This window comes from Vipera ursinii (genome assembly GCF_947247035.1).
Source record: "Vipera ursinii genome assembly, chromosome: Z".
NCBI classification, from domain to species: Eukaryota; Metazoa; Chordata; class Lepidosauria; order Squamata; family Viperidae; genus Vipera; species Vipera ursinii.
In genome coordinates this window covers 26693711-26720231 of record NC_139517.1, presented here as the reverse complement: position 1 = coordinate 26720231, position 26521 = coordinate 26693711, and the positions used below count along the sequence as shown (strand labels likewise).

The 26521-nt window shown below is 44.2% G+C and overlaps 3 protein-coding genes across 3 annotated transcripts in view; all 3 read left to right on the top strand.

Moving 5' to 3' along the window:
* Positions 1 to 698: 698 nt before the first annotated feature.
* On the top strand, positions 699 to 13081 carry THAP7 (THAP domain containing 7). Its single transcript, XM_083379187.1, has 5 exons — positions 699 to 737; positions 2045 to 2124; positions 3521 to 3673; positions 6220 to 6336; positions 6857 to 13081. The coding sequence occupies exons 2-5, from the start codon at positions 2045 to 2047 to the stop codon at positions 7410 to 7412; spliced, it is 906 nt and encodes a 301-aa protein (XP_083235313.1). The 5' UTR covers positions 699 to 737; the 3' UTR covers positions 7413 to 13081.
* Positions 13082 to 13812: 731 nt separating this feature from the next.
* LOC310650355 (butyrophilin subfamily 3 member A1-like) overlaps positions 13813 to 26521 on the top strand; it is a 39006-nt gene continuing 26297 nt past the window's right edge. Inside the window, exon 1 of the mRNA XM_083379266.1 lies at positions 13813 to 14398. The gene's annotated coding sequence lies outside the window, so the exon portion shown is untranslated. The remainder of the gene's footprint in view (positions 14399 to 26521) is intronic.
* Positions 14253 to 25265, top strand: LOC310650357 (E3 ubiquitin-protein ligase TRIM7-like). Its single transcript, XM_083379271.1, has 4 exons — positions 14253 to 14479; positions 15608 to 15906; positions 21938 to 21991; positions 24611 to 25265. Exons 2-4 carry the CDS (start codon positions 15630 to 15632, stop codon positions 25135 to 25137), a joined length of 858 nt encoding a protein of 285 aa, XP_083235397.1. The 5' UTR covers positions 14253 to 14479; positions 15608 to 15629; the 3' UTR covers positions 25138 to 25265.

Genomic DNA, 26521 nt, shown 5'->3' with positions numbered 1-26521 from the left:
TCCCCACTTCCCAACCCTTTTAAAAATTGAATCCGACTTTGTACAGCCCGGAGGCTTTTAATTGGTCCTAGTTTGATAATAAAAGTTAGGAGGCTGGGATTGACTGGCGGAAGGCAACAGATTAAGCGGGGATTGGCTAGAAGGGAGTGTGGTTGCTAAAGAGCCGGTACCTGCCTAGAGATAGTAATATAGAGAACAGCACTTCCCAAACAAAGATACACACCAATCACACTGTTCTTCCGGATAAGCAACAAATGCAAACCAAAGAAGAAAAGGAAGTTGTAGTAAACCGGGGGAAAAGCATTTACTACCAAGACATCCTGTTTAAAAAATACGCTGCCTTTTTCTACCTTAGCTTTTGTAATTTCTTGTAAGTAGCTTCCTTATTAGGTAAAAGAAACGAATGCCTTTATGTTCCCAATGGCTAAAAATCAGAGCTACTCCACCCGAGAATTACAAAAATTTCTGACGACCACTGAAAGGCAGCTAAGGGTTTTCGGTATCCGATGAAGGCCATCGAAAGGATCCCCCTTCTCTCTACAGCCCAGATGGGACAATCCACGAAAGATCTTTCGTGTACGAAAGACCGACTCGGGAACGGAGACTGGGGGCCTCTAAACGTTTCTATCTCTATGCCGGACTCGAGCTTCCCTTTATCGCGAGAAGAGCCGCGATCCTCCTTTCCGCTTCAGCTTTCAAGCCGCGGCGGCGGTGTCTCGAGCAATGGGAGTGGGGAGGTGAGGTGACCCACGGAGAAAGAGCGGGGGGAGATGCCGCGGAGTCCCGTGATGCCCTTCCGCAGCTGTTTTTGCGCGGGCTTCGCAACCCCCGAGTACGGCGGCGTGTCACTTCAGCCCTGTCGCCCCAGCTGCTCTTCTCCCCTCCAGGAGGGCTGCGGGGGGGGGGAGGGGAAGAAGAGAAAAGAGCGGGCTGCTGTAGCCACGCCCCATTTATGCCCCATGCTTACACACACACAAACGCACACAAAAGCACACACGCACCCATGCTTTGCGGCTGGACCTGAGACGAAGGAAGATTCCCTCGGCGCTCCCCGTCCTTTTTTCTTTATAATACGGCTCTAGAGTGAGCCTGGTTACGATGTTGCATGTCTGGCACGTTTTCTTGGCAGTGGTAATGATGAGGGTGGCCACTGCTTTTCTCCGATGTGTCTTCCTCGTGGCCCCGGATTTCCTGGTGGTCCCCCATCCAAATGCAAGCTAGCCCCAAATTTATTAAGCTTTCAAGGTCAGCTAGGTGCAATTAGCGCCTTGTTTGTGTTCATACCTGTTGTACGAACTTGTTGCAAGTTGCATTTATGTTGTCACTTATTCTAGAAACCATGGCCTATTCAAAGCAAAGCTTAATAAAATGCAAACCCAGTCTTGGAATTGCGGCATCAATGGTATTTAAAATGGCAGGCAACAGAAGCATGAAGGTCTCTAAATAATCTTCAAGTATCTACCAACATGACTGGGTTGTTAGCAAGGAGAATTCTTCCTGTTAAAGGCTTCCTTAAATCTGAACTACATGGATGTTCATTTTTAAAAATTAATGCTAATGCACATTGTCAACGCCCAGGAATGATTTTCATACATTAATCTGGCATGGCATACAGTGCAGTTACCAAATCCCAGGAAAAATAGTTGTTCTCTTTATTTTTATTGAAAATATCCCAAAATTTATAAAAGTATAGTATATGTCAAAATACTCAACTTTGTCAGACTCTTGGTTTCAAAGATATGTTGAAAAGATAGATGACAAAGTTTGCACAATTTGCTGATATATTTTGCAAGCCAGAGTAATGAATGAACAATATCTCTGGCAGCTAATTAATAGACTGTGGTTTCAGTACTCTTCGACTGATTACAATGTAGCTCTAAACCATTCTGCAAACTACACATAGTTCTGCTTTCAACAATTGTTGTACAGAATATTAGGATTTTAGCCAAGTTCTGAAGTCTTCTAGTTACCTGACTTTTCTTAAGAAAAAATGTATCTTAATCCTCAAAATAATAAGAGTTATGTGCTTTTTTTTCTCTTGCAGATGCCCCGTCACTGCTCTGCTACTGGCTGTTGCACTCGTGATACACCTGAAACACGTAATCGAGGCATTTCTTTCCATCGGTGAGAAATGATTTTATTCTTTGCCCTCCCAGACTCCTATTCCCTTATTAAGCTGAAACCTGGTAGGATTAGTCTGGTTAAAAATTGCAGCATCCTATTATATCTCATCATCATAAAATGAAGCTTTGTAGGATCAGTGATTTTAAAGAATTGAATTTGAATTTATTGAATTTATATACCGCCCTTTCCCTTAGGACTCAGGGCGGTTTACAGGGTATATAAAACATCGATACAAAAATTAGGAACAATTAAAAAAGATTAAATTAAATCCCTGAAAAAATATAAAACCCCAATTAAAACTCAGCCTGGGCCGGAAAGCTCGAAGAGCCAGGTCTTCAGGTCTCGGCGAAATGATCGAAGGTCAGGGGCAGTCCTAAGCTCCATGGGCAGCTGGTTCCAAAGGGCAGGTGCCCCCACAGAGAAGGCCCTCCCCCTGGGTGTTATCCGCCAGCATTCTTTTACCGGCGGCACCCTGAGAAGGCCTTCCCTGTGGGAGCGCACAGGACGAAGGGAACTTGATGCCGACAGCAGGTGTTCCCTCAGATATCCTGGACCCAAGCCATTTAGGGCCTTATAGGTCATCACCAGCACCTTGAATCTCACCCGGAGGGCAACTGGAAGCCAATGCAGCTCGCGGAGCAGAGGTGTTACATGGGAGTAACGGGAAACCCCCATCACAACTCGCGCGGCTTCATTTTGCACCAGCTGAAGCCTCCGAGTGGTCCTCAAGGGCAGCCCCATGTAGAGAGCGTTGCAATAGTCTAAACAGGAGGTCACGAGCGCATGAGTGACTGTGCGTAGGGCATCTCGGTCCAGATAGGGTCGCAACTGGCACACCAGGCGAACCTGGGCAAAAGCCCCCCTGGTCACAGCTCCTATATGGTCTTCAAAACTGAGCCGTGAATCCAGGAGGACACCCAAGTTGCGAGCCCTATTAACGGGGGGTAACACCTCACCCCCCCATCGTTAGAGATGGAATAGTCTGGTTAACCCGAGATGCCGGTATGCACAGCCACTCAGTCTTGGCAGGATTGAGACCCAGACCGCCTCCAGGCAGCGGGACATCACAGCGAGGGCATCACTGGGTTATTTCGGGGTGGAGAAAAGAAGTTGGGTATCATCAGCGTACTGATGATACCCCATCCCAAAACCACGAATGTAAGAACATACACTGTGCCCTGCTGGGTCAGACCCCAGGCCCACTTAATCCAGTAGTCTGTTCTCACAGTGGCCCACCAACTATACAAGAAACCCAATAGTCTCCCATTAGATGATCTTCAGAGGCAGCCACATTGCCATCAGAACTATTTTACTAGAGCTTGGGGGAAAATGTGCATAATATTGCATATGACCTCTGGTCTCCAATGAGTTAATCACTTAATATCTCTTCTCACAGATTGCCAAAGGACAATCCACGCCGAACCGCATGGTTGGAGAATTGTCAGCGAAAGGACATGAGTGGGCAGGGTCTCTGGGACCCTGCCTCTAAATATGTTTACTTTTGCTCCAAACACTTTGAGAAGAATTGCTTTGAGCTAGTGGGCACCAGGTAGGTAATTAAAATAGTGAAAAACATTAAAAAGCATGCAGAATTAAAGTAAACAGTTTGCAGTAGGATAGTAATGTACATCAATATAGACAATATCCTTCCAGGATATCGGTTCCATCTGACTTTTATTTTTAAAATACTATGAATGTGGGGAAACAACTCACAAGCCTTTTTTTAAAAAAATTAAAGGCTGGAGCGCATAGCCCAGTGCTTTCTCTAGAAATGCTTCCCTACTTTACTGCCCAGAGATAAGATAAGGTGGGAAATGCACTGACTATTAATCTCATCAACTCTGACAAATTTGTGAAAACAGACACAGCGTGATATGACCATTCCAAAGGGGTCCACACACCCAAAGGATTACCTTGAGATGCATTTTAAAGCTGAAAAGTTAACAGTCTCATTCAAGTCAAGATCAACCGCTGGTGATTTTTGTAGGCATGTAATTTTCTTGGTGGTTTGAAAGTGATTTACCATTGTCCTTTCTAGGATATGTTTTGATCTTTCCCACCTACTCTACAGTCATGGTGCTATTCCATAATTCCCTATCCTAAGTGCTACATGCACTCCCAGGCTTGGCTTATGCTCTCTTGCTCACACATTCACAGCCCTGGTCAACAGCTACACTTAAGTCACTTTCAACTGAACATTGAAGCACAACTGGTTCTTTGAAATAAGAGAGACCAAGCGAATTTGGAGTAACAGCAAAGCTTATTTTTATCCTGTCTATTATTTTTACAAATAATTCAAGGTAGCAAATATACCTATATCTTCCTCCTATTTTCCTCACAACAGCCCTTTGAGAAGGGTTGGGCTGAAAGAATGACTGATCTAAATCACCAAAAAAACAGGACTAAAACTCACTTCTTTCTTTCTTGCACACACTCACATTCTTATTCACTTACCCATGTCTTCTATGATCTGCCAGGCACTAGGTAGAGGGGCAGAAGTTGCCAAGTCTGCTTCCAAAGATGACTCAAAGAGATGGTGGGCTTCAGGCCCTAAAAGTCCTTGCTTTATTGATTAACAAGACTGGCAGCAATTCTTGCTTTGTTGGTTTTCAAATCTGATAGCTGTTGATAGGATTTGAGGAGAAGCTTCCCATGTTCTCAGGCCCAAGTTCTTTTGTTTTTGTTTAGGTGACATGTTTTTCTTTATTTCTTTAAAGATTTGGCTCTTTCTTTTCTATCTCCCAAAGGAATATTTTAAACAAGATCCCTGGCTTTTTGTCCACCTTGCTTTCATGCCAACTTTAGGTATGGCATGGTACTAGTTTCACATTGTTGTTGTTGTTGTTAGCTGCGAAGTCGTGTCCGATCCATCGCAACCCTATAGACAACGTTCCTCCAGGCCTTCCTGTCCTCTACCATCTTCTGGAGTCCATTTAAGCTCACGCCTACTGCTTCAGTCACTCCATCCAGCCACCTCATTCTCTGCCGTCCCCTTCTTCTATTGCCTTCAATATTTCCCAGCATTAGGCTCTTCTCCAGTGAGTCCTTCCTTCTCATCAGGTGGCCAAAGTATTTGAGTTTCAGCTTCAGGATCTGGCCTTCTAAAGAGCAGTCAGGGTTGATCTCCTCTAGGACTGACCGGTTTGATCGCCTTGCAGTCCAAGGGACTCGCAGGAGTCTTCTCCAGCACCACAGTTCAAAGGCCTCAATTCTTTGACACTCAGCCTTTCTTATGGTCCAACTTTCACTGCCTTACATTGCAACTGGGAAGACCATAGCCTTGACTATACACACTTTTGTTGACAGTTTCACATTAGTACTAACCAGACTTAACCCTGCTGAGTTTCCAGACCCAGGAAAGGTGAGCCGTGTGTTTCTACCTGCTAAGATAGCAGAGAGTAAGACTAAGGAAGGGAAGTCAAAGTGACCTGAAAGGTACTTAAGAAAATCGCCAGTGTTGAAGGACCAGGAACCAGTTGGTTAATTAAAGATGATCAGATTTCAGTTTAATATATTTTTCCAGAGATGAAAAGATTAAAATACCAATCTGAGTTGTATTCTAAAAATTTAGAATGTGTTTTCCATATTCTAAACTTGATTCCAGTCGGAAATCAAGGGGATTTTTCTTTCCTAGAATGTCAGATCCTTAGGGTGACCAACTACAGACTTATGTATAACACTAAAACTGAATTCTTCTCTTACCCTCCCCCCCCCAAAAAAAGTCCATTTGAAAAAAGTGTGAGTGAAATCTTGCACTAAAAAGATCTTGGATAGTTATACTAGATGGTATTGCCAAAATAGATCATAGACTTAACTTGATAGACGTTATTTCAGTACACGTTTTCTGAGCTATAGACAGCAAACAGAATTATCTCTAAAGGAAAGGGCTAAATATATGTTGCCAAAGTTAATTACTTTGGTTTATTTAATACATCTGTATATAAACTGGACAAATAATACTCAAAATAGAATGTAGCTAGCTAATTCCGAAGCCCTCAGAAGATCTGCCTTCTCCTCCAGCAATCCACAGTCCAGATACTGGGCTTTCTGCAACCAGTAACAACTTTGCATGTGTGGGGGTTGTTTCCTTTGTAGTGGCTATCATCGTCTCAAGGAAGGGGCTGTTCCTACGATATTTGAGCCTCATGCAAAGCCACGCCGGAAATCTAAACTAAACAGTTCCAAACCTGCAAAATATCCACTGAAGCAGAGGTGAGTAGTGCTCTTCTGACCTCGTGTCCTATGTAACTGTGTGCATATTTATTTAGAAGTAAGTCACGGCTATCAGTGATGCTTATTTTTTGATAAAGAGTAAAAAGCATAAAAGGCATAATATATTCAGCCATTAATACATTAACATATTTTGTGTATAACAGAATGGAATTGTGAAATCTGAGATTGGAACCAGAGAGGAAAATATTAATTAAGAATATTAAAAATGGGGAAAACATCAGTCCTGGAATATAATTTAGTGGCTTAATTGAATCATTTGTTTTTTTTTCCCTCTCACACGTATCCATATCTTTTTATGTTGCAAGGGATACTCGGGGCTGCCTAGAAAATTCCTTGTTTTCCATGCCCAAGCCTCACTCCATATTGGCTCCTTTAGCCTATAGGGAGAATATGTCTCATATGGGCATCCTGTATCTGCCGTCATGTTTTCGCTGCTGGTTACTCTGTGTCATAGCTTATGCAGCTGCTATTTCTCACCTGACCTCAATTCTATTCACAGATGTGGACTCTGCTCTGCAGAGGAGACAACTCCATTGTGTATGGACGTCTCTTGCTTCCCCATGCAAGAGCTGTCAAGTCCTGGGGCTGCTCCCACTACTGGTGGGCCTCGAAGCCAGCCCAATCTTCCAGGGTCGGAACCAGAAAATTTGGCTACTTTGTCAGACATACCCCTGGAACAATTACCAGCTGCCACTGGCCAAGAAGAGGCTTCTCAATCTCCAGCTCTCCCAGAATCTGTAGGGGATCCATCTCAAGCCGTTTCTCTCTCCCTCTACATGCTGCGACTCCCACCCCCAGCTGGTGCCTACATCCAGAATGAGCACAGCTACCAGGTGGGTAGTGCCTTGCTCTGGAAGAGGCGGGCTGAGGCAGCACTTGATGCTCTAGGAAAAGCACAGCGGCAGCTGCAAGCTTGCCGGCGTCGTGAGCAGAGACTCCGTCTGCGCATCTGCGAGTTGCAGCGTGAACGGCGGCCACACAGTGCTGATGCCCATCGGCGGTTTAAGGAACACCTGCAAGTCTTTGAATTGCAGCTACTGAATGACGTCAAATAACTTGCATCGGCCCACATTTATCTTGCTTTGTGTGGTCCTGTTACAAACTTGGGCTGTGGTATTTCCCATCTCCAAGATACGTTGTAGCAAAACTTGGGGCTCTACAAACTTGCAACCTGCTTCATGCAACCCTGTTTCCCCTTCACCCTTTTTGTTTATATATGTAAAGAATTTTTTTCTATTGTATAAGTGGATGTCCCAGCTGAGCTGAAAGATACCTGATTGCTTGAGGACAGATTTAGGAAAAAGAGTTATTTTGAGAATTTCATTGTGGTGCTGCCCTAGAGGGTAATAATATTTCTTTTTAAAAAAAGCTGCTTGACATATTGAATTCAGAGCTTGTTGTGGTTGCCCAGTTGAACAAAAACCTTTTGGATGCTTATAATTTTCTTTAAATTATGAGACTGTATGATATGGAAATCTGAAGTATACTGTCACAAAACAAGTTCCCACCAAAAATCAACAAAATAAATTATTTCCATCTATCATATTGCCAGACAAATATGGCAATGATTTAAATCTGAATTACATAAAGAGAAAATTTCACTCTTTATTTTTGGTCCCTGAGGAATAATTTTGTACAAGACTTTTAGCTGTTTTAGTATGTAAGCTGCTAGGCCACAAATTTAGACATACAGTTGCAAGAAAAAGTCTGTGAACCCTTTGGGATTATGTGGTTTTTTTGCATGAATTGGCCATAAAATGCGCTCTAAATGTCATGTAAGTCACAACAATAGAAAAACAGTCTGCTTAAAATAATACTACACAAACATTAGCTGTTGTCATGTTTTAATTGAAGATGGAAACATTCACAGTGCAGGGTGGAAAAAGTATGTGAACCTTTGGACTTAATAACTGGTTGACCCTCCTTTGGCAGCAATAACCTCAACCAAATGTTTCCTGTAGTTGCAGATCAGACCTGCACAACGATCTGGAGTAATTTTGGACCACTCCTCTGCACAAAACTGTTTCAGTGTAGCAATATTCTTGGGATGACTGGTGTGAATCGCTCTCTTAAGTTCATGCCACAGCATTTCAATCGGGTTGAGGTCAGGACTCTGACTGGGCCACTCCAGAAGGCGTATTCTGTTCTGTTGAAGCCATTGTTTTGTTGAATTACTTGTATGCTTTGGGTCATTGTCCTGTTGCATCACCCATCCTCTGCGGAGCTTCAGTTGGTGGACAGATGGTCGTACGTTTTCCTGCAAAATGTCCTGATAAACTCTGGAATTCATTTTCCCATCAATGACAACAATCCGTCCAGGCCCTGAGGCAGCAAAGCAGCCCCAAACCATGATGCTCCCTCCGCCATGTTTCACAGTGGGGATGAGGTTTTGATGTTGGTGTGCTGTGCCTTTTTTTCTCCACACATAGTGTTGTGTGTTTTTCCCAAACAACTCAATTTTGGTTTCATCTGTCCACAGTATATTGTGCCAGTAGTGCTGTCATTCAGGTGCTCTTTTGCAAACTTCAAACAGGACAATGACCCAAAGCATACAAGTAATTCAACAAAACAATGGCTTCAACAGAACAGAATACGCCTTCTGGAGTGGCCCAGTCAGAGTCCTGACCTCAACCCGATTGAAATGCTGTGGCATGACCTTAAGAGAGCGATTCACACCAGACATTCCAAGAATATTGCTGCACTGAAACAGTTTTGTGCAGAGGAGTGGTCCAAAATTACTCCAGATCGTTGTGCAGGTCTGATCTGCAACTACAGGAAACGTTTGGTTGAGGTTATTGCTGCCAAAGGAGGGTCAACTAGTTATTAAGTCCAAAGGTTCACATACTTTTTCCACCCTGCACTGTGAATGTTTCCATCTTATCTTCAATTAAAACATGACAACAGCTAATGTTTGTGTAGTATTATTTTAAGCAGACTGTGTTTTTCTATTGTTGTGACTTACATGATGTTTAGAGCGCATTTTATGGCCAATTCATGCAAAAAACCACATAATCCCAAAGGGTTCACATACTTTTTCTTGCAACTGTAGCTTGAAGCAAAGCTAATTGTTGGAGCTGAGAGAAGCCTAGTCTAAATGTGAAATTTCAGGAGAATGCTTTAATACTGAAATAATGAAGAGAAATTTTTGGTTCACAAATTATGTCAACCCTGTATGTTTTGAGTAAGAACTTTTCTAGATGTGCTCCTCACATAATACTTTTCAAAATATTTTATTTACTATGCCAGATGTTTTGGATTCTCATTCTGTTTTGTAATTAGAAAACTACTTGCATGCAAGAATCTCTTGCTGGATCAAGGGAGTGATCTTCAGTTTTAAGTAAAATCATTTTTAATATAATTTTATTAGGAATTTTGATTATAATAGTAATAAGTAAAATCATTTCTGTGGCTTAACATACTGAGATCAGCCAAAGTTCTGCAGTCTCAAGAGAGCCATCAATATTCAGTCAAACCTATAAGGCATATTTCTGAATGTGGCCTCATAAATAAATTTTCTTTTTTATTAGTTTTTATTTTTTAAAAGCAACAGCTAAACCATTTTTCTTATGAAGAGAAGGGTAAATTGAACATGTAGAAGTCTACTAAGTTGTATGCTTATAATATTCTTGCAGAAGAATGCATAGAAAAAACGGGGGGGACTTATAATTTGTAGATTTCAATGTACTAATATTTAATTCAATAAAACAAACTGAACACCAGAATATCTTAATTTTAGCTAATAAGCACCAATTTTCCTTTGTGGAAATTTTATTTTGCATAAAGATCCTCAAATGAGTGGTAGCATTAGACATTATTTCCAATTACGGGAACCCAAACAGAATTTTTGGCATGATCTCTTCCCCCAATTTTGAAGCTACCTAATTTTTTTAAAGACCTGTGCAAAAAGAAGTTTGTAGCCCCCTAGATAATTGAATTACTACAAATTATTACAAATGACAAGGGACACTTACAGTATAGCTATATGTAGAAAATCATAAACTAAATTGTGTATCACTGCTATAGAAAATGACCTAATCATCCAGAGGAAATGCTGTGCTTGACGAACACCAGAACAATGAAGCAAAGACAAGATCTTATAATACATAACAGCAATAGCTAAGCACATTGATTTGTGCTTCTTAGATTGTAAGCCGTCCTGAGTCTTCGGAGAAGGGCGGGATATAAATGGGATAAAAAAAATAGCACTTAGACTTATATACCGCTTCACAGTGCTTTCCAGCCCTTGAAGCAGTTTAGAGAGTCAGCGTGTTTCCCCCAACAGTCTGGGTCCTCATTTTACCAACCTCGGAAGGATGGAAGGCTGAGCCAACCTTGAGCCGGTAATACTCAAAACTGGAGTGAGCAGTGAGTTAGCTTGTAGTACTGCTTTCTAACCACTGTGCCACCACGGCTCTATATAAGTCTCGAGATTCAAGAAAAAAGCTAAGTTAAATACATACCACATCTTAATCTAGTCAGTCCCATGAAAGAAGGCACTTGGATCTGCAGTTGCTCACACAGGATAAAGATTATTTTCAGGAGTGGATTTCTTAAAGGCCAGCTTTATATATGTGGTGGCTTCATGTATCTGTCCTAAGCAGCTAGACTACTGGCTCAGTTCATATGCTAAGTCTGCTCATGAGTTTGTTTCATTTATACATCATTTTAGAAGAGCACAAAATATAAGTACCAACACACAATAATTACAAAATCTGTAACAAACATAAAAACCAGAAAACATTTGGAAAAATAGACGTATGGTTGATATAAGTCTGCTTGGGAGCTAAAACAATTTCTGAGATCAGTAAGACATTGCTGCTAAGAATTAACAGATATGGGATAATGATAGAATTCTATTCTTAATATAGAAGAATTAGTTTTATATTTGATAAGGTTATTTAGGAAGCATGATCTTGGCCTATAGCTGCACTCTGTTCTAGTGCAATATTTTGCATCCTTAGCAACTTTCAGATATGAAGACTTTAGTTTCTAGAACTCCTCAGCCACCATGCTGGGAGCTGAAATACACCCAGCTTAAATTGCCACAGTTGAGAAACAGTTTTCTAGTGCCTGATAATATACTTGAGCAAGTCTACATATGCCAGAATGTGGCTCAGTGGTTAAGATGCTGGGCTTGTGTGGCTGGAACATTGATGGCCCAGGTTTGAGACCTGAGTGCCACATGATGGGGTGAGCTCCCATACTCGCCTAGCTCCTGCCAACTTAGCAGTTTGAAAGCATGCAAATGGAGTAGATAAATGAGTATCACTTCAGGTAACAGTGCCAGTGACATGACCACAGAAATGTTTTCAGAAAGCACTGGCTCAATGGTCTTGAAACGGAGGTGAGGACCGCCCCCCCCCCCATAATTGGCAATGCCTTACGGAATAAAATCCACAGGGAGTCATTTACCTTGTTTTATATATATGCCAGAATTCCATCCTGTATTTTTACATGGCTTGTTTGAATGATGCATATGTTGTCTCAATCATAAGATACTAGATAGTTCACAAAACAAAAAGAAGAATCGTAAAGCAACCTACCTCTTAATAAAAAAATAATAATATAAAATAATTGCTGACTTCACTCAGTAAGACTGATGTCTTTAAGCCAAGATTAATATACAACAAAATCACAATGATTCCCCATTGTAAAGATTGCTAGACCTTTATGCCACAAACAAAAATACAGGTAATTTTTAAAGTGGTAACAATTTTGTGTTTTGTACTGTGGTATTAGTTTGGACTTAAGTTTTTGTAGAGCTGAATTCACGCTTTTTACTACACCCATTAAAATATTGTGATACTAAACAAATCTCTAAGGTCAGATAGCAGCAGAGAACAAATTCCTATGACTATCTGACAAAAACAGCTTTTTGGATCAATTGATCACCCTAAGGAAAGTTCAGATTAAAAACTGATGTGGATGATTATCTGTAATATTCATACAGTTCTGTTGTAGGCTTTGATATTATTCTGTGAAAAAACATTTTGCCTGCACTGTTGGATGCGTGCTAGTCGTTTCCAACTCTAGGGGCCAGTGCTCATCTCCGTTTCAAAGCCGAAGAGCCAGCGCTTGTCCGAGGACGTCTCCATGGTCATGTGGCCGGCATGACTAGACGCCAAAGGCGCACGGAACGCTGTTACCTTCCCACCGTAGTGGTCCCTATTTTTCTACTTGCATTTTTACGTGCTTTCGAACTGCTAGGTTGGCAGAAGCTGGGACGAGTAACAGGCGCTCACTCTGCTACGCGGCACTCGGGATTCGACCCGCCAAACTGCCGATCTTCTGATTGACAAGCTCAGCGTCCTAGCTACAGAGATGTGAATCCAATTTCACCCTTGATTTTGCTTGTCAGAAACTTTGGGAAAGTTACAAATGGCAGTCATGTGATCTGGGATGCTACAACAGTCATAAAAATATGCCTGTTTTCAAGTACCTAAATTTTAATTGTGTGACTACAGAGATGCTGTGACAGTTGTGTGAAAATCAGTCATAAGTTGTTTTTTTCATCATGACATAACTTTGAGCATTAAATGAACAGTCATAAGTTGGAAACATTATTTCTAGTGGCGCTGCACAGTTCTGTCTGTTTTTATGATGTATAAATTATAGATAATGTAACATTTTGGCTGTCATTCTGCATATTTTTGCCTGCTTTGTCCCCTTTTGCCAGTTACTGTTTCTTGATGTTTGTTGACAGTTAATAAACATCAAGCTATATTACTGCTAACTGAATTTTAGGGGTGTGTGTGTGATCTGATAAGGATATAGAGATTAATTTGTGATGGTGCAAACTGTACCAAACTGTAAGCTGTAAATTACCCATAGTAATCTTCCAATATGCATAACACACTTAAATGCATAATTTATTAAATGCATAATTACCAAATGGGCACAGTTCACACATTTGAAGACAAAAAATTAAGGTTTCTGCAAGTATGGCTACTAGATATTGGCCATTATGTACAGTGATAGGTGACAAAACATATTTCATGATGTCAGAATACAAGGTAAATGCAAATTGGGTATATACATCATGAGCTAGATGGGTAATCCTGAATTTGCATCATGGCACTGCTGTTTACATGATTTCAATTTTCCAGTATCCTGACTAACTGGATGCCAATGAAGTGACTTAGTTTCATGTTTTATGGGAACACTGATAATACAGCATGTTTGATTAAAATTACTTTTAAAAATGTCAATTGAGAACATTTCAAAGGAACAATGTTGGGTGAGGAGGGGGTGGGAGGAACAAAGACTTTTTTTAAAAAAAAATGCCAGTATGATGAAAAAAAAGTGAAAAACAGACCACAAGAGGGTAGCAGAGCACAAGATATGGGATCCTGGATTGCCAACGTAATAGGGAGGCAGAACAAGACCAGGTTCTGTCAGCAAAGCAAGAGGACTCAAAGATTAACTTATTTGGAAGTACATTTCTGGAACTTTTAAAGGAAAAACTTTTTTTATACCTCTGGTCTGTTGTTGTTTTTTCTTAACTGGCCCCAGTACCTCAATTACATCGAGAACCAGTTTGGTAGCGTTCTCCGGAATTCGCTTAACCTGAAAGCCAACTATAGATCAACTCTCCGACAAGCTAGGATCCCTTTCCCAAGAAAACGGGAAAGATGTCGACGAAATCGTGCTCGGTTTAAAGATTTATTTTACACAGGGACTTGGAAAGGCTGACTTCCAAGAAGTTTTTCAAACTCTTGCTGTATCTTGAGCCTATCTTCTGGACAACTGAAAATTCCCACAGCTTGGCGTCTTCTGCAAATTTGATGAGTTTCCCTTCTATCTCCTCGTCTAAATCATTGATGAAGATGTTGAAAAGTACTCGGGCCTAAGATATCCTTTTCCGCAGCCTTTCCAATCGTCCGGTTGCAGAAGACGGACAGACACCCACATCGACAGCTCGCTCTCTACTTTCACTTTCCCTCTCCGCGCTGGGCAGGCAGAAGCAACGGCGCCTGAACCGAGTAGGTCTCGCCTCTTTTTGCTGTGAATTCTCCAGGCCGGCGGCAGGCGGTGGACAGCGGTAAGCGAGGGAACGAAAGGAGGCGACAAAGCTGCCTTCCTCTCCCTTCTTGGACCCACTGCGGTTTCCCCGGCCTTATAGGTATCTTGACTGCAGCAGACCCGCTAGGCAAGAGCAATGCTGTGCTGCCATCCTCCAAGCCCGACGCCGTGGCTTACAAGAAAGCGCTGCCCCCTTATTCAATGGAACTCAACAGGCAATGCCTACCTGCCCTACCCATCCACCGCCTTCCCATCCTGAGCAGAGAAGACACCTCACGAAAGGCACGGGGGTGGGGGGAGGGGGGAGAAAGCGAAAGTTTCAGTCGCAGCGTTCCGGGTTTCACAGACACTTCTGAGTTGACGTCGTTGCCATAGCTAGTGTGCAGCAGGCGGAAAAAGAGGGAGGAGGAATGGCTAAGAGAAAAAGCAGCGTGGGGTGTCCGTTTCTTTTAACTTTTCCTCTGCTACCCTCTTAGAAACGATGAAGGCTGATGGACGTGGTTTCTCAGGGGTTCTGGTGCCCCTGTTTCCCACAGTATAGCTATATTGACAATATCTCCTCGGAAGGATTTTCTGATGTTCTCTCCAACTAGTCTAGACGTTTTCAATTGACTTAGTTCCAATAACTTTATGGCTCCTTCAGGTTGGACCTCAGTATGAAAAATGGTCCCCAAAGAAGTTGTGTAAATCTGCTCTACATTCTAAAAGGCCTCAAACAATGAAGGTTTGGCATCCTCTCACAGGAAAAGCTATTTTCCTATGGAGTACAAATAAAAGCTCACGTTTCATCTTTTTTCCATTGTGCGAATAACATATTGTGTTATTCTTCAGCTTAAAGGTTCCCACCCCTTTCTGTTATATTGAGAAGCACTGAATTACAAGAGAAAATGGTCTTTCTAGCTAAGAAAGAGAAGGAGATTTTCTGCTGTTGCTTTTTCTTTGGTCAGAAGATGGTTTTCTTCTTGGCTACCTGTTCTTCCTGGGAAGCAACATCTTCATGACCATCTTGTACCCTGGCTAAGGAGGGTGTCTTGTCAGTTTCCTTTTGCAGCATCCATTGGAGCTGTATATTCTTTACCATTTGAAAATGACACTTGTGGTTTTCTGAACACTTGGAGTCATCTTAATAAACGAGTGAACAACTTTGACCACACAAACTTTTATCCCTTCCTTTAAACTGATTTATATAGTTTTTCTACTGCACGCCTTTACATTTTCTTTCTTCCAGGTACATCTGACCGAGACCCACAATGTCACACACTCCCCGCTGCAAACTAGTTGACTATTTTGAAGAGCTGAGTGAAGAGGAATTCGAGAAATTTAAGATACACCTCGAGGACTACCCAGTGGAGAAGGGCTACAAGGCCATCCGTCGCTCCAAGACTGAGAAAGCTACCCACATTGAAATAGCCCGATACATGATTGAGGCGTATGATGATGCCAAAGCCCTGAAGGTGACTGTCAGCATTCTGGACAGAATAAACAAAAAGGATCTGGCTGCAAGAATCCGAAACGAGATGCTGGAATGTAGGTAGAAAAAGCCCAGCTGTGTACTGGTAACTCAAGGGTGATTCTAATTCCTTTGTTGACTTCTGTTCCTCTTCATACTTTAGCTTTCTAATGATATTTCAAAATGAGTGATTTGTGGGCCTCCATTAATCTTTGCTACAGAGTCAGATTTGTCCCCTACTTTAAAGCTAACAAGGTCACTGGCTTTCTAATGACAATCTATTTTAGAGTCCTTGTCTAGGAGGTTGAAAGTATAGGAAAGTAGGTAAATGAATAGGGAGAAAGATGTACAATTAGGACTCATCATTTCTATATAGGAATAAAGAGCTCCATATTTTCAGACAACCCAGACATCAATGAAGGCCTGGGAGAGAAAAAAATTCTTAGGAAAAAGAAGAAATTGCAGAAATGAAAGATTAGGGAAAATGAGCACATTTGGGAGAAATGCAAATAATTGAGGAAAAACATTTTGTGACAATTATGTTCCCCCTTTTTTTCTAACCAAATTATCATGTGGGTTTTTTTTAAAAAAAACTCTTTTATATCCCAGTAAATTGGATATGCATTAGACCAGGGGTCTTCAAACTTGGACCTTTTATGGCTTGTGGACTTCAACTCCCAGAATTCCTCAGCCAGGCACGCTGGCTGAAGGAATTCTGGGAGTTGAAGTCCACAAGTCATAAAAGGGCCAAGTTTGAAGACCCCTGCATTAGACTCTTGTTTATAGTTCTTCCCTCTATGCTCTTAATGGCTCCATTTCTACTGAAAACAGCTGCCTGATGTTGAACAACAGAAGTGTCCAAGTAGCAATTTTCTTTGTAAAAATGGACAGGCTGGTGAACCTTGCCAGTTCCTACTTCCTATGCAGTGATAGTGTAGTTCTGCTGTGGGTAAATTGCTCAGCAGTGCAGCCCAACATGCTGTCCTTCTATTGTGTTGACTGGAAATGGCGCGAACTGTGATCCAAAATATCTGAAGGACAACCAGTAGGGGAAAAAATGGGTCATCCCATATTAGTTGTTGCTGCGAAACAACCTGATCTTAATTAAATCAATTTAAAGTTGTGGCTCCTGTGAAGGGTATTTTTCCCATCCCAGTGATTATGACCAAAGGAAAAAATGGGGACAGCCAATTAGCTCATTCATTTACGTTTACGTTTACGTTTACGTTTTATTTAATTTATATACCGCCCTTCTCCCTGGGGACTCAGGGCGGTTCACAGGGCATATAAATAAAAATACAATACTATACAAAAGTTAAAACAGAGATTAAATCAATGCCCAATTAAAAAAACAATAATACAATCTAAAATAACAATTTAAAACCCAGCTCCCCCATCAGGCCAGACCAGCCAATTCAAACAAATGGGTCTTCAGACCACGACGGAAAGTTCGGAGGTCCGATGCCGTCCGGAGCTCCACCGGCAGTTGGTTCCACAAAGCCGGGGCACCCACAGAGAAGGCTCTCCCCCTGGGGGCCGCCAGTCGGCATTCCCTGACCGGAGGCACTCTGAGGAGGCCCTCTCTGTGGGAACGCACAGGGCGGAGGGGAGTTGAAGCCGGCAGCAGGTGGTCCCCGAGGTACCCCGGACCCATGCCATGTAGGGACTTAAAGATCATAACCAAGACCTTGAACCTCACCCGGAAGACAACTGGTAACCAATGCAGCTCGCGGAGCAAAGGTGTAACATGGGAGTACCGGGAAACTCCCAAGACAACTCTCGCGGCCGCATTCTGTACCAGTTGGAGCCTCCGAGTGGTCTTCAAGGGAAGCCCCATGTAGAGAGCATTACAGTAGTCAAGGCGAGAGGTCACGAGCGCATGAGTGACCGTGCACAGGGCATCCCGGTCCAGATAGGGCCGCAACTGGCGCACCAGGCGAACCTGGGCAAAAGCCCCCCTAGTCACGGCCACTACATGATCTTCTAGGGTAAGCCGTGAATCTAGGAGGACTCCCAAGTTGCGAGCCCTATCCACGGGGGGTAAGAGCTCACCCCCCATAGAAAGAGATGGAACATTTTGAATGTCCCGGGATGCCGGAATGCACAGCCACTCAGTCTTGTCAGGGTTGAGCTGAAGTCTGTTCCTCCCCATCCAGACCCGAACCGCCTCCAGGCAACGGGACATCACAGCGAGGGCATCACTGGGGTGGTTTGGGGTCGAAAAGAAAAGTTGGGTATCATCGGCATATTGATGATACCCAACTCCAAAACCACGAATGATCTCACCCAGCGGTTTCATGTAGATGTTGAACAGGAGAGGCGAGAGAACCGACCCCTGAGGAACTCCACAAACGAGAGACCTAGGGGCCGATCTCTGCCCCCCTGCCAACACCGACTGCGAACGTCCCAGGAGATAGGAGGAGAACCACCGAAGAACCGTGCCTCCCACTCCCAATCCCCTGAGACGCCGCAGCAAGATACCATGGTCGATGGTATCGAAAGCCGCCGAGAGGTCTAATAGGACTAGGACAGAGGAATATCCCCTGTCTCGAGCCCTCCAGAGATCATTCACCAGAGCGACCAATGCCGTCTCCGTGCTGTACCCGGGCCTGAAACCCGATTGGTAGGGGTCCAGATAATCCGCTTCATCCAGGACCAGAGGGAGCTGATGCGCCACCACACTCTCAACAACCTTCGCAAGAAAGCGAAGGTTGGAGACTGGACGAAAGTTGTTCAATACAGCTGGGTCCAAGGCAGGCTTCTTGAGGAGAGGTCTCACCACCGCCTCCTTCAAGACGGTGGGGAAATAACCCTCACTCAAAGAAGCAGATATAACCGCCTGGAGCCAGCCTCGTGTCCTCTCCCTAGCTGCATAAACCAGCCAGGAAGGGCACGGATCCAACAAACATGTGGAGGAGCTCAGCCTCCCCATAATCCTGTCCACTTCATCAGGGGTCACAGAATCAAACTCTTCCCAGATAACATTGACAAGACCGTCCGTGTCCTGATCGCCTGACTCTGCCCAGCTGGAGTCCAAACCGGTCCGAATCCGAGCGATTTTATCCGACAGATGTTGACTAAATTCCTCAGCACGACCCTGCAAGGGATCCTCCCTCACCTCCTGATTAAGGAGCGAGCGAGTCACCCTAAACAGGGCGGCCGGGCGATTATCTGCGGACGCAATGAGGGTAGAGAAGTAATTACACCTCGCCACCCTCATCGCTGCGAGATAAGACCTAATATAGGTTCTTAACCGCAACCGGTCGGGTTCGGATCGGCTCGACCTCCAGCAGCTCTCTAGGCCCCGTTTCCGACGCTTCATCTCCCGGAGCTCCGCGGAGAACCATGGAGCTCGCTGGGATCTGCGCCGGGTCAGGGGCCGCAAGGGTACAACCCGGTCAAGTGCCTCAGTGGCTGCCCTTTCCCAGGTTTCCACTAAGGCATCCGCCGAGCTGTGAGCAATGGAGGCAGGTGGGGACCCCAGCGCCGCTTGGAATCTATCAGGATCCATTAAGCGTCTGGGACGGTACCATCTAATTGGTTCCGTATCCCCACGGCGGGGGGTGGCAAAACGGAAGACCATCCGCAGGAGATGATGATCGGTCCATGACAGGGGCATAATAAATGGAGAGCCCCCACCAAGATCATCCAACCACCGTCTAGATAAAAAATCAGGTCAAGAGTGTGGCCTCCCTCATGAGTTGGTTCAGAAATTACTTGCGTCAGGTCCATGGCCGTCATGGAAGCCATGAACTCCCTGGCTAGCTCAGATGAGCCTCCCAGGGATGGTAGATTGAAGTCTCCCAAAACTATAAGTTTGGGAAACTCAACCACCAACCCTGAGAGGATATCAAGCAGCTCGGGCAGGGCTGCCGCTGCACGACTAGGCGAAATGTACGTCAGCAGCAAACCCAACTGCGCCCCAGAACCAAATCTCACAAAGAGAGACTCACACCCGACTATCTGAGAAACGGTGGTCTCCCGCGGACATAAGGTCTCCCTAATAATAACCGCCACTCCCCCACCCCTACCTTGAGCTCTTGGCCGGTGCAGCACCCGGAAGCCTGGTGGGCAGAGGTCAACCAAAGGGACCCCACCCTCTGGGCCCAACCAAGTCTCCGTGATGCAAGCCAGGTCCGCCTGCTCACCCTCAACTAAATCCCTAACGAGGGGAGCTTTATTAACCACGGACCTGGCATTCAGGTACACCAGCCGGAGCTCAGGAGGCTGCACATCCTCGCTCCCGGAACCTCGGGGAAGAAGCAGAGGGTCGGAGCGCCTCACCGCTTGCAAATAGCGGGGACGGCCCTCCCGGTAACGATACGGCCCCCTGTCTATCCGCCTGCTGCCTTTCCCCGTCGTGGGAATTGATAATCCCACGACCCGCTCATGAGCCCCGGCGACAACGCCACCCCGTTCTCCCCCCGTGCCATCAGACCCAAGGCTGGTCTGAACCATGGTAGATCGGCCACCCCCCATAGCCAAACCACCGCTATCTCCCACCCCGCTCCCTAACCTTATAAAAAATTTGGATAAAAAAATAATCAGAGGCTTCCTAGAATTACATGGATAGCCCCTGCCCCTGCCCAGCCATCTCTCAGAGACCCAAAACTCGGGCCCGTCATCAAGGTCATCAACATTTAAGGAGGCAGGTCGCACCCAGGAGAGGGGGGCACCCCTGAGGGCATACAAACGCGTACTCGTATATTGCCGCATAAGTATAAAAGTCCAAACAGTCCAGGATAGGCATCCCTAGTTGTCCATGGGAGGATTGAACATGACAGAAACCTGGATCCACCCAACTTCACTGCCACTCAGTTGGGTGGCCCCCAAGACAGGCCGCAGCCCGTTCTCTCACAACGGGTAGAGGCTCCGTTCCTGGGGGTGGACCAGATATCCTCTGGGTAGGCAAACCCATAGAGCTCCCACCTCTATGTGGTTGCAGATGGAAAAGTCCAGCCACTCTCCCACCGTGGCCGATACCCAGGTATGTCGAAAGTCCAAAGGGAGAGGGGAGAGGATAGGTAGGCAGATGGTAAAAAGTGTGTCCAAGGCAAGGAGGATAGGCAGGCCAGAGTAAAAGTAGTCTAAATCACCAGCGTCACTGCTAAAGCAGTCCAAAGATGATACACGATGCAGGAGCCCCATGTCGTCCTTGCTCCGGTAAGATGACTCCCGGTCGTCTTCTTCGCCAGCCAAGCGGTCCGAAGACGCCGTCGCCATAAGAGGCGGCCTGAAGCAAGAGAATAGGTCCACCATCGTCGCCAAGGTGAGTAATAATAGTCACCCTCTCCACCGCCAAAACGGCCCGAGGGCGACACCACCACCAAAGCGGACCAAGGCGGCTTGGGGCCACATGGAAGTCCCGCCGCCGGCGAAAAGATCAAAAGCCCAAGGCACCAGAGTCAGCAGCCGGCCCCCGCGAACGGGGCGACAGTCTCAGAACGCCGGCACAAACAGAAATGGCCCTAAAGCCAGCTGATGAATCCCCGAGCGTCCGGAGCATATCATCGTCCCTGTCACCACCAAAGCCGGGCCGCCGCCGCCATCGCCACCACCGCCGAGCGCGGCCCAAACAAATCGTCGTGCAGGCTGCCACTCGCGCCCAGGCCGACGCCCACGCCGTCGCCGCCATCTTCACCGCCGCCGACCGGACAGCCCAGCGGACCTCACGGGCGCACCCCTCACCGACAGGCATCCTCCCCAGCAGCTCGAGCCGGTCCGAGAACAAGCAAAGTGGCCCGGACGGCCCGAAAGCGGCGGGGAGCGCCGCGCCAGACACAAGCAGCCCGAACGCTCCAGAGAAAGCACGAAACGGCGGGAGGAAACAGCTGGTAGGTAGCAGGGCCAGCAGCCGGCAGCCGGTCGTTCAAACAGCTCAAATCCGCTGCTGGCTTCAACAGCCTCCGCGTTGTCACACTGCCCCACAACAAACCCCAATCCCATCCCAGCAAGCCATAAGGCTTGTGAGGGGCTCCCAGGGGACGCCTATCAGCTGGAGCTCGCGGAGCTCAGCCGAGCGCGTCCTCCATCTTGGGCATGCGCAGATTCAGTTTTGTTATTCATTTTGTTTTTCTATTTTAATAAGAACTGACTTATTTCCAACAGATTTTCTTCAGTCTCCAGAATCAGATGAGACGTTTTCTGGATCTCAAAATAAAGGTTAGTTGTCCACAGATGTATTAAGTCAGGGGTGTTAAACTGCCGGCCCGTGGGCCGGACGCGTCAATCAGAAGCCGCGCCCACCCCATTGCTGGCAATGGTGAAAAGGCTCTGATACATTCCGTGACGTCATGTGACATTGCGAGTTTGACATGTCTGCATTAAGTGCTTTCCAAACACAAGACTTGAATCAAGAAGAAAAAAGACTGATTACCAGCCTTTTGGATGACTTGCTGCAGAATCAGATCTCAAGGTGTCAAAACAAAAAGCATTTTGTTCCAACTTTTTTCTAAATGAAGTGGCTAGGGAAAAAGGGAGAAAGTGGAAACAAGGAATGCACTCCTGTCAGAAAGAGCTCCAGACTTTGGCAGCACACAGATGAGCCTTGATGCACTAATGAATGTCATAGCTCCTATAATATACTCCTGAATGATTCCTCCTAGTGCCAAATTACCGTATTTTTCGGGCCATAAGACGCACCTGACCATAAGACGCACCCAGTTTTTAGAGCAGAAAAACAAGAAAAAAAATATTCTGAACCAAATAGTACCGGTATATTAGGAAGGAAGGAGGGGAGAGAGAGAGAGAAGGAAGGAGGGAGGGTGGGAGGAAGGAAGAAAGAGAGATAGAGAGAAAGAAAGAAAAATGAAGAAAGAAAAAAAAGAAAGGAGAGAGAGAAAGAAGGAAGGAAGAAAGAAAGGAGGGAGGATGGAGGGAGCAAGGAAGAGAGAGAGAGAAAGGAAGGAAGGAAGGAAGGGAGAAGGAAGGAAGGAAGAGAAGGAAGAAAGAAAGAAAGGAGGGAGGGAGGAAGAAAGAGAAAGAAAGAAAGAAAGAAAGAAAGAGAAAGGAAGAAAAGAAAGAAAGAAAGGAAGGAAGGTACTGGTAGTTTCTTTTCCCTGAATAGGTTTTCTAAGATGCCGAAGCAATTTCAAACAATTAGCAGTATTATCTTGCAAATGGGAAATCACTTCCAATAAACTTCGCAGAGAAACCTGCAGGGACAACTCCTCACGGCTTTGCTGGGGCAAGTCGCCTATGAGGTTTAGTTTAGCAAAAACTATTTCTGTAGCAGCGAGGTAAAAGAAAGAAAATGTGCGCGCGCAGGGAGGGGGAGGCAGTCAGAAGGCATGGCAGGCATGTCCGTATTTCCTCCCCTGCCGACCAATCACAGGGGCGGGGCGGAGAATTCCATGTCTTCATTCAATCACGTCTCTCCAATGGAGCTGATGGACTGCGTTGACTGAACGGGAGACAAGTGTTTTCGCTTACCTTCGGACCATAAGACGCACCTCGTTTTTCCACCCACTTTTGGGAGGGGAAAAGTGCGTCTTATGGTCCGAAAAAAACGGTAAGTTTTAAAACAACAGATAAGTGAAATCTGTCAAATCCCCAAATATCACAACCATCCAGCATTTTTGCATAACATTTCATGAGATTTCCAGTATTTTTTTATCTTGCTTTGGTTTGGTGAGTACATCACCACAAAGAACTGTTTAATGGCAGCTTTTTCCTAAAAAAGACTGCTGATCCGTGGACAAAAGTATTTATTTTAAAGATTTTTTTTCATGCCATGTCTTTATGTCTTCAGGTTCTTGATAACCCTGTCATCTTTCTCCTTAAAAAAAAGGAATCATTTTCTGTAATCCAATATTTTAGAAAATATCCCCAAGCCTACAGAATTTGCTATAATTATATCATACAACTTTAGTGGCTGCATCTATACAGTTTTATTGGTAGCATTATGGAACAGTCCAATTGCTTTTTTCCAACTTAGTGTACATCCCTAGCACTTCCAGTTGGGTCCCCTGTCCAAGTGATAGTAAAAAAATTTTTGCTTAGAGCTTATTAAATCCTTCAACAATTTTCACAATGTTGTCTTTAATCTGAATTAATACTGCTTTTTCACTAAATCTGTAAGTCATCTTGCAGCTGCCAAAAAAGCCAACACAGTGCTAGGCTGCATTAACAGAGGGATAGAATCAAGATCACGTGAAGTACTAATACCACTTTAAAATGCTTTGGTAAGGCCACACCTGGAATACTGCATCCAGTTTTGGTCACCACGATGTAAAAAAGAAGTCGAGACTCTAGAAAGGGTACAGAGAAGAGCAACCAAGATGATTAGGGGGCTGGAGGCTAAAACATATAGGGAACGGTTGCTGGAATTGGGTATGTGTAGTTTAATGAAGAGAAGGGTGAGGGGGTGACATGATAGCAGTGTTCCAATATCTCAGGGGCTGCCACAAAGAAGAGGGAGTCAAGCTATTCTCCAAAGCACCTGAAAGCAGGACAAGAAGCAACGGATGGAAACTAGTCAAGGAGAGAAGCAACCTAGAACTAAGGAGAAACTTCCTGACAGTTAGAACAATTAACCAGTGGAACAACCTGCCTCCAGAGGTGGTGAATGCTCCAACACTGGAGGCTTTTAAGAAGAGACTGGCCAGCCATTTGTCTGAAATGGTATAGGGTTTCCTGCCTGAGCAGGGGGTTGGACTAGATGACCTCCAAGGTCCCTTCCAACTTTATATTATTATTATTATTATTATTATTATTATTATTATTATTATTATTGAGTCACTATCACTCCAACCTTTTCTCTTTCTCTTCACTTCTCTTTAGTGGAGGTGACGCTGGATCCCATGACAGCTTTTCCTACCCTCATCCTTTCAGAGGACCTGAAAAGTGTATACTTGGGTGAACAAGCCCAGGATGTTCCTGACAATCCTGAACGCTTTAATTATTTCCCTTGTGTTCTGGGAACAGAAGGCATTAATTCTGGGACTTCAGAGTGGGTGGTTGAAGTGGGCAGGGCCAAACAATGGGCCATTGGTGCTGTGCATGAATCCATAGAAAGAAAAGGATATTTAAATATAACGGCTAATGAAGGGTTTTGGGTTTTGCAGCTGATGCATGGAGAATATGAGATCTCCACCGCACCTAAAACCATTCTTCCACTGTGGAAAACAGTTCAACGGATCCTTGTTTGCTTAGAATTCAGCTTAGGCAAGTTATCTTTTTATGATGTGGACTCTATGGAGATTATCTTTACTTTCAACTATCCATTTTTTGAGAAAATGTTCCCCTTCTTCCTGACTTGGGACAAAAAAAATCCATTAAAAATCAGTACAGATTATTCCATCAGATAATCTGAGGAAGAACAAGAAGAAACAGTGTTGTGAAATGACCCAATCTGAACCATTTTCTGTTCAGACCTTGAAGTGATTGCCATTGGATTCAGGGAATCTTATTTTTGATTAAATACAATTGAATAGTATTGTTGATTTCTGATTTCTGGTCCATCTTCAGTCTATGTGTGAAAAAAGTATGAGAAATAAAGCTTATAAAACATTTATCCATTATGTAAAAGAATTCCATAAACAATATATGTTCACTCTGATTTTTTTTAAAAAGACTTTAAAAAGTAAGGAATGGGATCAAACAATCCTGGCCTGCAGACAAGATATGGGGGGGGGGTGTTTCTTTTTTTGTTTTTTTGCATAGGAAGGCAGCAGTTTTACACTTTACAAAGCATGGTAGCTTATTTATTTCTGCAATCAGGTTACTAGAGAGACTGGCTCATGTTGTAAAAAAATTGGCTTAGCCTGGCACAGAATCCAATCAGAGCCAGACACAAGAGACAAACTTTTGCAAAACATTTATTGAAGCACTTTAGCAAAAGAGTCCCAGTCCAATTTGGGAGCTGAGGTCCTGAAAAACAGCATAACACAATCTTTTTTACAGCTTATTTCCAGAAATAGGGGAGTAACATTTCATAAAGCTATTAACCTTTTGTGTCATTCTACCTTGCTTTTAATCTACCTGTTCATTTGTCTATGGAGTTGCACCTCGCCTGAGTTTACCTGTCATTTTGCCCCTATAGAATTGCTTAAGCTTTACCTGTCCTTTGTTCCTACTTGGGTTTCTGCTACTTATCTTCTTTTTACCAAATCTTATAACTTCCTATCTATTTCTAAGTATGTTTCCTTCATCTCTAACTGACACATTGCACAATTGCAATAAATTTCCCCCCTTTGAATCTGGGAAAAATTTACTTCCTCAAGATTCTCCAACAAACAGTATTTGGTTCTTAAAGAGTCTAGGTACCTTGTTGGCAGATAGTGAAACATGAGCTTTACATGTCTTTAATACAGTGGGTGTCCTGGTCAGACCGATCTTTGTATGTCCAAAGTTTCATCCATCCCTGGACAAAGGTAACTTCCCCTTTGCATAGGCTGTAAGATACATCAAGAAAAATAGGGCCATGAAGAGTTAAGGAACCCTCAACAAAAGGGGATGCCCTCCATAGGTTGTGTATGATTCAGAAATCCACTAGCTTTAAATGCATAACAAGGTTAAAGGGCATATTAATAAGAAAATTATCTTTCAAACCCAATAGGTGACGTTGCCTATCTTGTTTATCATGTTCCAAGCTATGCAGTCCCTCTTTTATGGACCAAGAAAGCCCTTTTGTATAAAGAAAATGTAAATACAAGGTCAATTATCCCCACAAGTTACTACCCTCACAATCTG